Raw genomic sequence first — 15970 nt, forward strand, 5'->3', positions numbered from 1 at the left:
TATGTATCCGTTCAATGTGTCTTTGACAACTGGGAAAATCAACTCCATCACAACACAAGCAATTCGAGGGCAAAACTTCTTGAGCTTTTTTCAATCACGTCGGCAACTATTTATTCATGCAACTTGAATCACACCTATGCGACTTAATAAGATGCCTAGATATAGATAGTCTAGACCTCATCTGATGTTTATTTGTTGTAACTCAATTGATTATCGTACAAAAATTACTCAGTTCAATTATTTCTGTGAAACCCTTGGTAAATTATTCGGGGCTAAATTGTATGCAGAGCACCATAGGTGGTCTAAGAATAGATACAGCAGCCATTTGATACCAGTCGAGCTTCCGATTTGACAGCTTATAAGGCCTGCATTAGGCTTCAAACCACTGGTGTAAACAACGTGCCTGAATTTTAAACAATTCCAGCTAAGATTTAGACTTTGAATCAACATTTGAAATTTGGATTAAAATCATGTTTGAGGGATTTGTGACCGCAAGAAAAGGGACAAAACGGCTAAATGAATTATTTATACAGCCGCTCAGAAACATTTGAAACAATAAATTTCTTGGAATAAAAACCATGTTTAATAACCGCATACCACGCACTAGTAAAACATTGTTAGCTGTTTTACACGATTTTAACGGAAAATGACAACGCTTCTCAAAAAAAATATCGCTATTTATTCAACATGATCCAAGATTCGATTTTCCAACATATATTACATGCAAATATTCTGTCGCAAAATTTGACGCTAAATTTTAAAACAATTTTGGCAATATGTAAAAATTTTCAAAAAGTTTCTGCAGTGACACATTCAAAATTGTTCAAAAAATCCCGGACCCATCTTCAATATTTTAACCTATAATTGTATCAAAACATACGTCAATCTGGGATCTTTCAGAAGAAGGAGAGGTGTGTGTGTGTGTGTGTGTGGATGGGGGGGTGGTGGCTAGTTGCACTGTTTAAAGTATCTAGTTGCACTGTTTAATGAAAACTTACGGGCAATTGTTTGGAAGCGTCCACAAAATAAAAGTCATAATCTGCCAAATCAAGCGAAGGTTCCGAAAACTGACAACTAAGACGTTCAGTTGACCGTCCGGGTGACAATAATTTGGTACTGGATATCGACGAACCACTTAGAGAACGTGGAATTACATCAGGTCTTTTTGAAAAGGAACTTCAAATGAGTACAAGTATGATAGTTGAGTCCCTTAATGAAATCTGAAGATTTCTTAGAAAAAATTGAACATCCTTCTAATATTTTGGAAACTTTTTTATCCTTTTTTTCTTCTGGCTGACTCCCATTTTTATTCGCAAGACCTAAATATCATACTTGTACCTTTGAAAGAACTTTAATTTTGGCATTTTCAGCCGAACAACAAATCAAATTAAGACAACAAAATGACTATAAACGTTTTCAAGATGATCGTAAATTTTCAAATAGATTTAAGCCTCACAGCTGAAAATTTGAATCAAGTCGCGTCAGAACAAGAAAGAATCGACAAGACACTTGTATCAATGTGAGAATTCTAATTAAAGGAGCAATTAGATTCAATAAGGCGATAGTCAATCAGACGAAAAGCTGCTCTCACAAAAACCAAACATTGTTGGTGAAAATTACAACTAAAATTTCAATGGTATATATGATTCAGTTTAACAACGGTATAACTGGACTTGGAGAGCAATTCAACGCGGAAAAACACTATATAAAAAATGCTTCATATATCACTGAAAACCATTTATGTTTAACACGAATTTTTAAAATAGCATAAAGCATCTGCGTGAGCACACAAACCAATATTTATATGGTAAGATTTTTATATTTGAACAACTTGACGTACCAATAATTTTCAGAGCTCAAGAACGAGGAAACGAATAACCAGTAGTGTATATTAATGAAACAGTCTAATTCAAATCCCTATTTTTACGGCATCGATCTAAATCGATAAAATTGAGACACCTGCTGCGCTGCATTAAAAAAGGAAATGACGATACAAAAACCAACTATGTCTCAACATACTTGTACATGTTAACCATTATATCATTAGTGACGCAAAATTTAGAAAAATATAGTAAAAAGTAATCGCATTAAGGCAAATCCAAAATTCTACGCTTATTTCAATTGGTACAAATAATTAATTTCGGATTCGTTTTGCAAGTATCAAAAACTAAACATCTTAGTTCGCATTCAGCAGTACAATTTGATTTAATCGATTGAAATCTTAATACATATTATAATTTGCTCAATGAAAAAGTAAGTTAAAAATTGGAACCCTTGAGCCTTGAGTTTTATGTTGAAAATTTCATGTTTTAATTTTCGTGCAAGGATTGATACAATTCTTAAAATCCTGTTTAATCTTCTACCATTTTTCACAACCAATTTAACTTCACAACCAAATTGGTGTGAAACAAAAATTTTAGTCAAAATACCGATGCGCTAAGCTCGGATGGTTTGCATCCTTCTGATGGGGGTGTTGAAATTTTGGTGCAAAGTTTTAGAGATTCTTTTAGAGGTTCTGATATTAATGCAAACACATGTGAGATTACAACCCGCCCCAGAATGAAGCAAACCCAACAATGATCCGACAGAAATGATACAATTTTTCCAAAACGGTGCAAAATTCTTTAGGAAATACTAGTTTCGCATTTTTTTCTTGGAGCAAACTTTGGCGATTATTTAATTTATTATGTTGAATACTAAATTCTGGTTGTTTTAGGCAATTTTTCTAATTTCCAAGGCTCAGATGGAAAATAGAGAAAAAACCATTGTTTACTGGGGCTATCTAAGCTGCCATCAAAAAATATTATCATCGAAATGTGGGATACATGAGCGGAGAGCTACCATACTGACTCATCTTTTCCTTTTTGCGTTGTTACTGACCCAAAGTGGGGATGTTGAAAAAAAACCCTGGTCCTATTGAAACCATTGAAACAGTCTACGGCATCTGCTCAAAAAATTGTGCAAATCTTAAATTTGTTCATTTGAATTTTCAAAGTATTATTAGAAAACGGATGCAATTGAAAAAATTTCTTGATGATATGGGCGAAAATACAATTATAGGAATTTCAATGAGTCAGTGTGGGTTGAGTGCAAATCTACATTTAACATTTCCAGTAAAGAAAAAATGTTAGTTATTTTTGTTATAATCCAAGCAGATCAAACTTTATTGATTTTTTGGAACAATTAACGCTTAACATAGATAATGCATTTTCAGTTTCTGATAAAATTACGCTTCTGGGTGATTATAACATAAATTATCTGGATAGCAAAGAAAAAGAAAATTTAGATTCTATAATTATTCCATATGGATTGAAGGTTTTTGTCCAAACGATGAGACCAGAATTAGTTCCTCAATAAAAACTCATATCGACTACATTATCAGTGACTATGAAACAAACGGCATTGAATTTTGTTTTGATACACGTTATAAAACCGACCATTTTGCTTCATTTATTTTGACGAACATAAAATGCGGCAAAAGTTTACCGAGGATAATTTCGACTTTCAAAAAGAAAAATTATCAGAAAAATGAATTTTGCAATACACTCTCCGCTCTTCCTTGGTATCTCTTATATCAATGTACAGACGCACAAAACATGATCTCGAAGATGATTTATTTAATTTCTAGTGCTCTTCAGCAACATGCTGCTATCGAAAAAAAAATTGTTAGTAATTTTAAACCAAAAAATGTATTGAAAACGGAATGGTTCGATTCAGAATGTCAGCAATTGTTGAATAAGAAACAGAATTCACTCAAATCATATCGCAGTCAAAGCACAAGCGATAATTGGTCAAAGTACCAGTTTTTACGTAATCAAATGAGCCAATTGATTAGAAGTAAACAACTCGATCACTCAAAAAATTGTTTTTCACTTCTCAGCACTATCCAACAAAAATGGAAATATATTAACCAAGTTAGAGGTACATGTTCTGGCAACAATCGAATTACAGTTCTACGAAATTCCTTCAGTGAAATGATAACCCAAGACAAAAAAAATGCCAATCATTTAAATTATATTTTTTCGAACTTAGGCGAATTTTTCGGCGCTAAAAAGCCTCCGAATTACAACAAATCTGCCTCTGAATGTGCACCTTTCTATTTTCAACACATTACAGTGAAGCAATGCTTTGATATAGTTCAAAAAATCAATGTTAGAAAACCTCTCGGACCTTGTACCGTACCTGCTTGGGCAATCATTGACGGTCAATCAGTTATAGTTCCACATTTAACTTTTGTCATAAATACTTGCTTAGATGAGAACATTTTCCCGATCGAACTGAAAAAAGCACACGTAACCACTTGTTTTAAAAAAGATGACCCAATGGATGCAAAAAATTATCGGCCAATATCAATAACTTGTGCTTTTTCTAAAATTTTTGAAAAAATTTTACATGCCCAAATAACAGAATATCTTGACAATTTTCAAATAATGACACCATTTCAGTTCGGATTTCGCAAAAATATTTCAACACAAGATGCTCTTGTTTATGTGACAGAAAGTATTCGAAATCAAATAAATTCAAAAAAAATCGTACATGCAGCTTTATTAGATCTGTCCAAGGCTTTTGATTCTATTTCGCATGAAGTTTTAATTGAAAAAATGCTTTCTCTCGGTTTTTCAAATGGAGCAAATGCTTTAATTGCTAGCTTCCTAAACAAACGTATTCAAAGAGTAAACGTCAATGGAATCTTTTCAGACTGGATTGAAATCAAACGAGGTGTCCCACAGGGAACGGTACTTGGTCCGTTGTTGTTCAATTTATATGTTAATGACATACAAGAGCGATTATATGAAGGTTGTACTTTAGTTCAAAATGCTGACGACTGTATGGTTTTTTCATCTTCTATAATTTCCGAGGATGCTTTGAAACGATTGCAAAAATCACTTAATAATCTAACGGAATTTTTTGCAGAGAACCAATTGAATCTGAATGCATCTAAATTGGAATTTAAAACTAAAAAAATGATAGCAAAAATGTAGATACTGATACAATAGTAATTAATGGGCATTATGTAGCCAAAAAATCAGAATGCAAATATTTAGGCCTTATTCTTGATTCAAGTTTATCTTTTCATGCTCAAATCAAAACAATTCTCCAAAAAATGGCACAAGGAATTAAAACTATAGATACAATTGGACAACAACTGCCGACATTATCATTAATTGCCTTGCTTCATTGTCTTGTTTTATCAGATTTAGATTATTCAGCAATATTTTTACAACAAATTAATGCTACTTTGATGCTATCTCTAGAGAAACAGTTGAACTGGGCGTTAAAAAGAACATATTTCAGGTTGAAATTTAAATCTTTTTCCCTTCTTCGCATTAGCAAATCGTTCATTGGAATCGAGAAAAGAATCGAATTAAAGTGTATAACATACTTATACCAATATCTTACAAACAAAAAGAAGGCTTTTCAAAATACATTGAGACTACCGACTGCCAATTATAGGCTCAATAAAAGAACGAAACAAAATATTTTTGACAAACATTGTTCAACCGCTTCTCTACAAAAATCATTTTTTCATTTGACTTCTAAAAAATGGAATTCACTGCCCATAATTTTGCGCAATTTAGAAAAATCGAGAACAGGATTCAAGAAAAAATTGAAAGAATTTTACGTGAGTGAATTGAGAAACAATCCAATATGCACAAATACAAATACGTGGCGTGATTTCAGTTTTTGCTAGTTCTATATGTGTTAATTTAGTTTAATTTTCCAGACATTTTTTGAAAGAGAATCTGTATATACTCTGTATATACGCTGTATGTTTGGACTATCTATAATCGTTTGTAAAGTTTTGATACCAGCTCGTTCTTAATTCTTAAAACTGATGTTTTTTTAGTACCCGTAACTTCATATATTTTAATCAACCAATTTCTGAACTGTAACCGAACTTGTTTTGTTTTGTTTATTGCTTGTTTTCTGATGTTGTGTTTTTGTTTGATGTAACCAATGAATTTTAACCAACTTTATTATTTACACTTTGCTATACTGATGCCTCGGCTTTTTACTGTATAGTAATTTAGGTGTTCTTTCTTCTTCTTCTTCTATTTGGTCGGCGTAATATTTCTGCAAAGAACAAATTGCTTTGTAAAACAGCATATTTCTTTCTATATAGTTAAAAAAAAACCTATACAGAAATGAAATAGAGAACAAAACAACGCTTGGGAAAATAATTACTGGTTTCAGCAAACTACAATTAGTGTTGCGAAATCATAACGAGAAAGGAAATTAGGTTTTTCCAAAAAAAATCAAAAAGTTTTTCCCAAATTATTTTTTTACAATTTGATTTTTTGAAAACTTCTGCTTAATATACTGTGTTTTGAAGCTTAATATACGCTTTACTCTCTCGACACGTTCGAATCATGAAAGAAATGGCGTGAACAAAAACTAGCGTGTAACGCACCTCAGGTGTTTCAAACCGATTAGAGAACAAGAAAACTGCACTTCCAAAAAATACATGGTTGAAAAACTACACAATGAACGCAACCGTAAGAAAAGACGGGGGAACGCAACGACGTTTCTGATTTCAAAATTTGAACGATGAAAATAATTTCGACTAGAAGGTTTAGCTAAAATGGTCAAATCTTCAAAACTACTGGGCTTCAGATCTTCGTGAACGAAGCCCTAATGTGACCAAAGGCATACAACAGCACTTCATTTTTGTGAAAATTAAAACAAAATCAATTGCAAAATCAACAAATTAAAAAAAAACGAGATTCATAATCCAGCGTAATTAGTATCTAAAAATCAGACTTGTTTTTCTTAACTTATTTGTAGGCTCAATGAAAAAAAAAATGAGCGATAATATTAGGATGAGAGACCATAAAAGCATCCACTAGTAGTTACCTGACATCACCCCACCAAAGGGTCGACAATTTCAATATTTGAAAAACATTTATTTGAGAATTAACACTTCTGAAAATTTTCTAAAAAGATAAAAACGTTATATCTAAGAAAGCAAACTGTAAGAACTAAGAGAGTAGTCATAATTGGAGTCCAGATAAACCTCCTGAGATTATCTTGAAAACTGCTCGCCATAGTGTTGAACATTTCGAACCTGGAAAATATTTAAGATCTTAAATTTTTTTTAAAATCTTGAACGAGAATAAAAAACTGCAAATCTCAAAAATTAGGATGACTTGAGAGATCGAATTTGGAGGCAAGTCTAGCTATCTCAGAGAACACCTCATTCTAGGGTTAGGATTGGAAAAACATTGAAAAAACGTCTTGTCTTATCTGGGAAACTATAAGCATTTGAGCAATCAGCTTTGGAGGCAAGGTGAGCAACCCCTGAGAGTACCTCGACAACACCTGACTACAGGGCTGGCAATTTCATTTTTTGTCAAGTTTTAATATAATTTCTTTGAATTTTTTTGAAAAAAAATCATTAACAACGTGATATCTCGCAATCTAAAAAGATGTGATCATTCATTGTTTGAGGCAAGATTTGCGACCCCTCAGATTACTTTGACAGCACCCAAGCACAGGGTCAAGAATTTTAAATCTTGTGGAATTTATATATCTGAGTTTTATAAAATATTTCGAAAAATATTAAAATTTTTGTATCACGTAAACTATAAAGATTTGGCTATTCATATTTGCAACCCCTAGGGTAACCCTGAGATCATCTCACTTCACGGTTGCTAATTTCAAATTTGACGAAAAAAAAACATTGAATTCAAGCTGGAAAATTGGGAGAAAAATTTCTAACCATTGCAATATATGATATATATTAAGGGTGCAAAAATTCTTTCGTTAAACACGCAAAATAATACGTTGAAAAAGCTTAAGCATGGCGAGATAGTGAGGCCGCATTTAAGGAAACAACAAATAAAAGATAGATAGATATCACTCGACCCATTCTGATGATTATCCGGGGTACTCGATTTTGAAACACGCTTGAAAAAAAAAATGAAACACCCGAATACAAAATTTCTCCTCATTTGCAATGGTCAGAACTTAAAGAATGCAACTTATATTCAAACAATCAACCGACAAACCCAACAAAAAGCGAGTTATATTATCATGGAAGTTCAATGATAGTTTCGTAAAGAGCCATGGAGTAAGCATATTTTCGAAGAAAAACTATTCACTTACGACACCAAACTAGCATCTCAACTTGAGCCGAATGATTTACCGACATCAAATATTAAATACATTTCTTCTAAAACCATGCAATTATAAATCGAAGAGATTTTTGCTAAAAAGAAATTTTCAAACGTTTTCGCAACTATGTGCATCGTCAGGATTTATACAATAACCTAATCTAAATGACGATAAGACATCAATTTACACATGTTATTTACAATAATTCACATTCATTTTGGTTCTAAACCATCATGTTAAAAAATTAGCCAATAACAGTATACTACTAAATTACTCTTAAGATGCAAATACTTTTAACCTCCAAAATCATTCAAACATTTTAAAATTAATTTGTCTGGAAGTTTCTGAGTCATAATTTCGATTTAGACATGTACGTTTAAAATAAAAAACTACAAATATTTTGGGACTAAATTTTCGGTGCTAACTCCCTGCTCCCAAACTCATCGCGGTTGTACAAGCCTGTTTTCTCTTTCCTGATATGTATTGCCTCTGGTGTTAACAATTTTGATTAGTTGTTTGACCTATCTGTAATTTTTCAACTAAGATCTGCGCTATTGCCCTCAAGTTGCAATTGCTGAAGGTTTAGGTCTACCGTGAGTTGATGTTGTGTGTAATTGTTGTGAAAAACGTTTTAAATAGATTGGAATGTCAATGAAAACAAGGAATGGATCTGTGGAAGATAGAGCTCAGGCAACAACATCAGACGACGAAGATCATTGTCTTAAGTGCAAGAAAGGGGGCGGTGAGAACTGAATTCAATGCGATATCTGGGACGACTGGTTTCACGATGGATGCTACGTTCTTCCTGTGGATCTTCTCCCCAAGATAACAAAAGCTAAGTTGTTGCTCTTTCGTTGCCTGATTTGTTTAAAAAAAAAGGCGTCACTTCCCTCTGTTGATGAAGTTATAAATACAATCACAGAAAACATTGCTGCGATCATTGAAAAGGCAATAATCGAGTCATTTAAAGGCGACGCTGTCGTTAAATCAATGCCTACCAATCCGAAAACTGAGCCACCATCTGTTAATTCTTCTAGCAGTAGAAATTCGGAAATTAAATTGAACGTTATACCAGAGTTAAAAACAGAGCCTGGTCAGCACTCCTCGGTTAAGAGGATAGAACATGATGAGAAACATCTGGAAACCATATTGGAAACAATTGTTGAATGGGACATAAAGAGCCTGGCAGGCGTGAGAAGATTTGGACCGTTCAAACAAGATGCACTTAGACCCCGCTGACTACTAGTCACTTTCAAAAATGCATCGACAGCCAGAAAAAGCTTGATGAAAGGACATCTTCTACGCAATCACGCCTATCCTGTATTCATTTGCAAATCGCTCACTAAGGATGAAGAAATGATTGAAAAGCGATTACTAAAGAAACGTTGGGACATGATACAAACAAATTTTCCCCGCGAAGAACTAAAAATCAGAAATTTAAAGCTGAATCACAATGAGATGGAGGTTCCTCTCGAAACGTGACTATCAATTCCTTCTATTTCAATAATTTCGCGGAACATTCGTAGTATTATTAGCCTGGACAAACGATTAGATTGCATTAAGCTGTTAAAAATAAATTTGCCTGATTTACCTTGTCTCTTCGAAAAATGGCTTGATTCCGATGATTCGAACATTCTTCCATCCTGTGGTTACATTGTTGTCTCTGAATGCTCTCGCAAACAAGGTCAACATGGTGGTGTAGCTGTTTTGGTCAAAAATTCAATCACTGTCACTGTTTTTAACAGTACACATTATCTCTATGATTTCTCTTGCGCTTGTGTTGTTATCAGCGACCCTATTACTTTCGTCATTAATATTTATAACCCACCTGTCTCTTCCTTTTTATCGTATTCCTCTGAGTACTTTGAAAAATTGTATGTTAGAGTATACCAATAATTATCTAGCTAAACGTCCCTTAGGATGCATAGTTGTTCGCAGCGATTTTATTCTCTCTGACGTATGCTGGGGTTCATACCACGGCGCTTCTAATTATTCTAAAGATATTCTTGATTGTTTTGCACACTTCAATGGAATTCAGTTAGTATAATCCCCCACTTATGTCAGCCAGAATATATTAGACTTTTTTATGTGCATTAAGCCTCAATTAAGATCTATTGATGTTTTATCTGAAAAACTCAGTTCGGATCATTGTCCTATTACCATGTGTATATCTTTACAACACGACAAAACGATGACAGCCGGGTCTGATATCGAATTTTTTTCGAAATTTAGTTTCAATCCAGATATATTCAATGAAACCATGCGTTCCGATGAATCACTTTTAAGCACTTACTATATAGTGAATTCCGTTGATTTCTATAATAATTGGTACTCCTTCCTAACTTCGGCAGTGCAAGCCTCAACCCAGCGTAAGCGAAACAAACGTAGAAATCTCCCGTTTTTATTTTCAAGTCATTCTGTGCGTATATCAAATCAAATTGAAACCAAAAAGCGTCGGTTAGTGCAAATTGGGGACGAAACATCTATGAAACTTCTTACGCTACAGGAAGATATAAGTCAGTCTATAGAACTTGATAAAATTTGCTTGTTTCTACTTTTAATACTCTTAGCACTAATGATTCTTTCAAACTACTTAAAAAGCTCTCTGGGGTTTTGCCTATACCTCCCGAGGTTTACCTTGGCAACGCCAAGGCCTCAGATGACAAGGCTAAAGCAGGACTGTTCAATGAGTTTTTATCATCTGTTTATCAGGAAAACTGGTTTAAGCTTACCCCTGCCTCAAATGGTTGAAATTGCGATTTTTATCTTAACGAGTTTCGTTTCGCACTAATTATTTTACAAAACTATTGTTAAAGGTACCTGCAAAGAGTAGTCCTGCTGCTGACAACATTCCTCCTTTAATTTTAAAAACAAGTGCGAGTATTATCGCCCCCTTTGCCTTTATTTTGTTTACCCAAATAGTAATATCTTTTACATGGCCCGGTTCCTGGAAAAGCGCATATATAACACCACTGCATAAATCGGCATCTAAAGCAGATATCAAAAATTATTGTGGTATTAGCATCTTATTAAGAGTTTCGCTCGTAAAATAAAAAAATTTTGTACAAATTATGAAAAATTTTGCCATAAACTCTCTGACTGTCAACATGGCTTTCGATCTGGAAGAAGTACGTTTACGCTGCTGCTTGATTATTTTGATAAGCTTTATTATTTTAACGATTAAAATGACGATTTTAGGTGTGCATATTTCGACTTAAAAAAGCATTCGACAGTGTTTCACACAACAGATTGATTTTTAAACAAGAAACATTTGGCTTCGACAAGAAATTTGTACACCTTAAGCAACATGTATGTATTAGCAATGTCCTTTCTTCGCCGTGCTATCTTCCTAGTGGAGTTCCGCCAGATTTTACTTTCAATATTCATAAATGCCAGAGCGAGTTCTCTCTTCGATTTCTATTTGTTCGCTGATGATTTAAAACTTCTTTCAAATTCATCTTCGATCAATTTTCAAAGTGATATTCACAACGTTTATCAATGGTCTGTCGAAAATGGTCGTATTTGCAACACGCCACACGAGTATACTCTTAACAGTCTAGTTATTGAACGTGTACCTTCTATAAAAGACCTTGGCCCGAACACGTGAATATTAAATCTCTCCTGGACCGAACACGTTAAAAAAAAATCTGGTAAAGATCTGCGTTGCTTCTTCAGTTTAAAACCCAGCATCACATATAACATTCCAATGATAACAAAACTTCAACTCTGTATATCATGTGTCAGAAGTACTCTTCTTTTTAATTCATGCATATGGCAACCAAACATTGCTTCTCTTCGAACGCTGGAAAATGTACAACGCAAAGCAATAAAGTGGATTTGTCGATTAAATGAACACAAAATATCTATTGTGTCTTTTAAATTTTTACCTATCTGCTATCAGCTTATCTATTCGGATCTTGTTTTATTTTGCAACATTTTACAAAATAATTACGATATTAAAGCTGATGATTAGGTAAATTTTGATTTTCCTGGGCCTGGCAGTCACGCTGCACATAGGATTTTGTTCGATGTTCCGAAAGTGTGCAAAACTTCATCATGGGTGACATATTTTATCCGGACAACTGCTTATGCCAACATCGTGTCAGCAAAATATTGGATTGACCTTGGCCAGGAGAAACCTGACAGTGCAAAAAGAAAACTCCGTGAACTTTTTATAAAACTTATCGATATCAGATTTCAACCCTGAAAACTCATGTAACTTTTTTATCAATTGTCGCTGTTTAACCTGTAGATCTTAATGCTCATACTTGTATTTCTGCCGCCTATATAAGGAAAAAAGTCTTTTATTAGTTAGAGTAGTAGTAGTTCCTCAATTCTAGTGGTCAAATGTCGAACAGTTTGTCCGACATAGGTGGAAGTGCATCCATTACATGACAGTTTATAAAACACTCTTGATTTGAGGTCATCAAAAAATGCTGACTTCAGTAATGGTAAACATGATTCTAGTTTTCTTGTGGTGAAAACGATTTGAATGTTGGTTAAATTTTGTAACCTGTTAGCAAAATTTTGGCTATGGTTACCTCTATATTGCACCATCAGCATTGGGGATTTGCGAACTCTTCTCACTATCCAGGGGCTTGCCCTTATCCTCAATGATTTTGCACAGGGCGTCTGCGCCAACTTTGCGGACCAATTTTCAGGGTACAACTTTGTCAGCCATTGCGCCTTATTACTTTCCATGGCCTTATCAAAATGCTCCAAGCTTGAGGTACTCCAAAAAACCCTGTGTACAGTGCCTTGAATAACACTGAGTTGGGGCGCAGCTTCTTTAGTTCAGTATAGTCCCAGTGTCTGTTGGTTTTTGATACCAAATGCAAGTTACACCCCTATCGTGCGACACATTCATGTTCGAATCCAGTAAAGGCAAATTCCACTCTGAATTAGTTTCCTCTAGATTCAACTGCAGATTTGGACGGCATCGAGAAAACAACTCGGCGCTCCTTTGACTTCTCTAACAATGTCATCCACATACCTGAGGAACAATGCCCTTTGTGGAGTATGCCTCTCCTTGTTCTTAGCGCGGCAGCAGCTTTCACAGAACCAGACTATCTCGGTTATTGATGCGTATACATCATCGGATATATTTCCGCATTTCAGATGATACCAGTTTCGGCAACTCTCGCATTCAACCCCCTTCGATCTATAAGTGACTTTCATGCGGCAACATGGGCACAAACCGTTTTTTGTCATTCATTTGCTGCATCTCCGTTTCCACCGGTATTTCTTGTCTTTGAGCAAACTCGTACTCTTTCAGCCATGAGTTTGCCAGAATTCGAAAGCAAAACTTCTTGCGGAACCTTCTTTCTCCTTAGCAACAGTTTTTTCATGCATATGGAATTACAACCAAAGTACTTCATAAGGTACAGTTCTAGACTTCATCTGACATTTATTTGTTGTAACTCAATTGGTTGTCCAAAAAAAATAACTCAGTTCATCTATTTCTGTTAAACCCTTGGTAAAATACTCAGGGCTAAATTGTCTTCAGAGCACCATAGGTGGTCTAAGAATACATACAGCAGCAATTCGATATTCGCCGATCGTCATATGTGACAGCTTATAGGGCCTGCGTGGGCTTAAAACCACTGGTGTAAACAATGTGATTGATTTTTAAACAGCTGTAAATGAAAATACACGCTGAAACGAGAAACCGCTGATTTAAAAACGTTCGATGACTGTTTCAGCTTTCTACGCATATTCTTTCTTTAAAAGGGGCCTTTCCGGTTAGGTACGGTCGTGCACAAGCTGGATAGTGCCCATACCAGCATTAAATAAATACATCAATAAACAATATTGCAGGAATTAAGTCAAGTCAGCATTTCATGCGTTGTCATTAAAGGTATTTATTTCAACCGTCCCTCCTCTATAAAAGCACTAGTTGATTGTCTATGAATTGAGTCTGCATCCCCGTATAGAAAAGCTAGCGCTCCTGAGCAGCGCGAAGCTTATCTTAGTTCTTATATATTTTCTTGTTTCTGAGTAGTTTTCATGCCTTTTTTCAACTAAGCGCTGCATTGTCCGTGCAGCTGCTGGGGCGACACCACCAGTGCAGCCAAATATGAGCGGGCAGAAGCTGCGCTGTTTGACCTGTAGAACTATCTGTTGGTGTTTTGAGTTTTTTAGTGATTCGTGGTACTTATAGGCATCTTTCCGTTATCTTCGTGAAGTTTTGGCGTGCGGGTTGAAGACTTTGACATCAAAGAAGGTTCGGCTAAACCTTGAGCCCCATAATCTGTTTGCTTTTACATCTAGTCGAACGTCTCCATCAGTTGTGGTTGAATTGTTGACAAAGCTCTCACCTTGCAACGACTGAAGTTTTGGCTCGATTTCAACATCATAGCAAACATCACTCATGAAGCTGGCAAAGGTATCACTGATTTCATCATGCCTCATGTGGATGTATCATTCTTTCGCAATGTGAAGGGCGTGGATATGGTCAAAAGATTGACCACTAGCGCACGTGAGTGGAATATTGGTTGGTTTCCATCCATATCTGAGATAAATTCCATCCCAGAATTCGGATTTCATTAGGTTGAAATTATATTTGTTAAGTTGCAGTGCGTTTAGCAAGTTTGAGGCTCCTTCCTCTGAGGCTAGCTCAAATGCATATTTTTTGCTGTCACTCAAGTTATTCAAACTGTTAGTTCTCTTATGGTTTGTTTTTTCAGTTTTAAGTGTTTTGATTTTTTAACGGATTTTTTCTTGCTCAGATATAGCTGTTAATGGGTCCCATACATTAAACTGAAAATGTTTTAATCGATTATTCTAAAAATTTATCTTAATCCGAAGGTAGCTTGATATTTAGACCACCCATTTTTAGTGGCAAAAAGCGATGTCTCTAAGTTCATGGCTAAAATTATCTTTACAAATTAAATTTGGAATTAGGTTTTCCTGCAGTATCTTCTCCCAATCCTGCATTATTTCTGTGGTATTGGGGTAATTTTAGCTAAAAATGACATCTACGCAACCCGTATATAATCGTTCTTTTTGGATTTTGGTTAAAGTAGGACATTTTGCAGTAAATGTGTGAACAGAAAAAAAAAGACTCATCTTTAGCCGATTAAAAGCAAAAAATAAGTGTCGCATCTTGAGACGAAAATGAAAAGTTTAGTCTGAATAAGACGAAGAAAAAGAAACAATTAAATTTTTATATAGATTAGTCAATGCATCAGTATCTATTGTTTTAATTCCTTGGGCCAATCCTTGCAATAGTTTTTTTTATGAGATGGAATGTGCCAGGCGGTCACATTCTCAAGTTTTATCTTGATTTTGGGAGAAATGGTTATTTTGGAAATATCGAACTAGCCATTTCATGCTTAAGTTTATCACAGCAACTGGAAAGAGAAGTCGATGACATCAGAAGATGCGAGTTATAATTGCAAGAATATTGACAGAAAATTGTTCAAGAGTAAAACTGCTATTCGCAATATTGCTGAAATAACACATTAGAGTAGAGATGCCTTGTTGCCGACAGAGAGCACCGTGAATTTCTTTGAGAGTGCCATCGCTGGGCAAAAGAGAACCGTGGTTGGGTAGGTCGACGAGCGAAGCTGCCCAATGGTCCAGAAACTAAACCTAGTTGAGTTTAAAGTAGTTATTTTCTTAAACTTCTGGAGTTACTTTAATTTTACTATTTTTTTATTCTAGAGTCGTGTCAATATGTGAGTATTGAATTAAAATTCTTGAGTGTATTTTAAATGATATACTTCAATTTCCAATCCTGTTTTTAACGGCGTTCGCGTGTTTTAGGTATTTAGAGACCTAGCCATGGGGACGTTCATAATTCTAGAGTGGAGGTGTTTTGGTAGTAGCTTATAAGTTGTAACACGATCTTGAA

At 34.9% G+C, this 15970-nt stretch overlaps 1 protein-coding gene across 2 annotated transcripts in view; it reads right to left on the reverse strand.

Moving 5' to 3' along the window:
- LOC134853374 (uncharacterized) overlaps positions 1 to 15970 on the reverse strand; it is a 92465-nt gene that overhangs the window by 33485 nt on the left and 43010 nt on the right. The window contains exons 1-2 of one of the 2 annotated variants that reach the window (XM_063869357.1): positions 1339 to 1641; positions 999 to 1176 (exon numbers count right to left, since the gene is read on the reverse strand). The exons of the other annotated variant lie outside the window; for it this stretch is intronic. Of the exons in view, the coding sequence (XP_063725427.1) occupies positions 999 to 1176; positions 1339 to 1364 (204 nt within the window). The 5' untranslated portion in view covers positions 1365 to 1641. Of the gene's footprint in view, positions 1 to 998; positions 1177 to 1338; positions 1642 to 15970 lie in introns of those variants that run through there. 2 annotated transcript variants of the gene reach the window in all.

Source organism: Symsagittifera roscoffensis, chromosome 8 (assembly GCF_963678635.1).
Source record: "Symsagittifera roscoffensis chromosome 8, txSymRosc1.1, whole genome shotgun sequence".
In the NCBI taxonomy this organism is placed as follows: Eukaryota; Metazoa; Xenacoelomorpha; order Acoela; family Convolutidae; genus Symsagittifera; species Symsagittifera roscoffensis.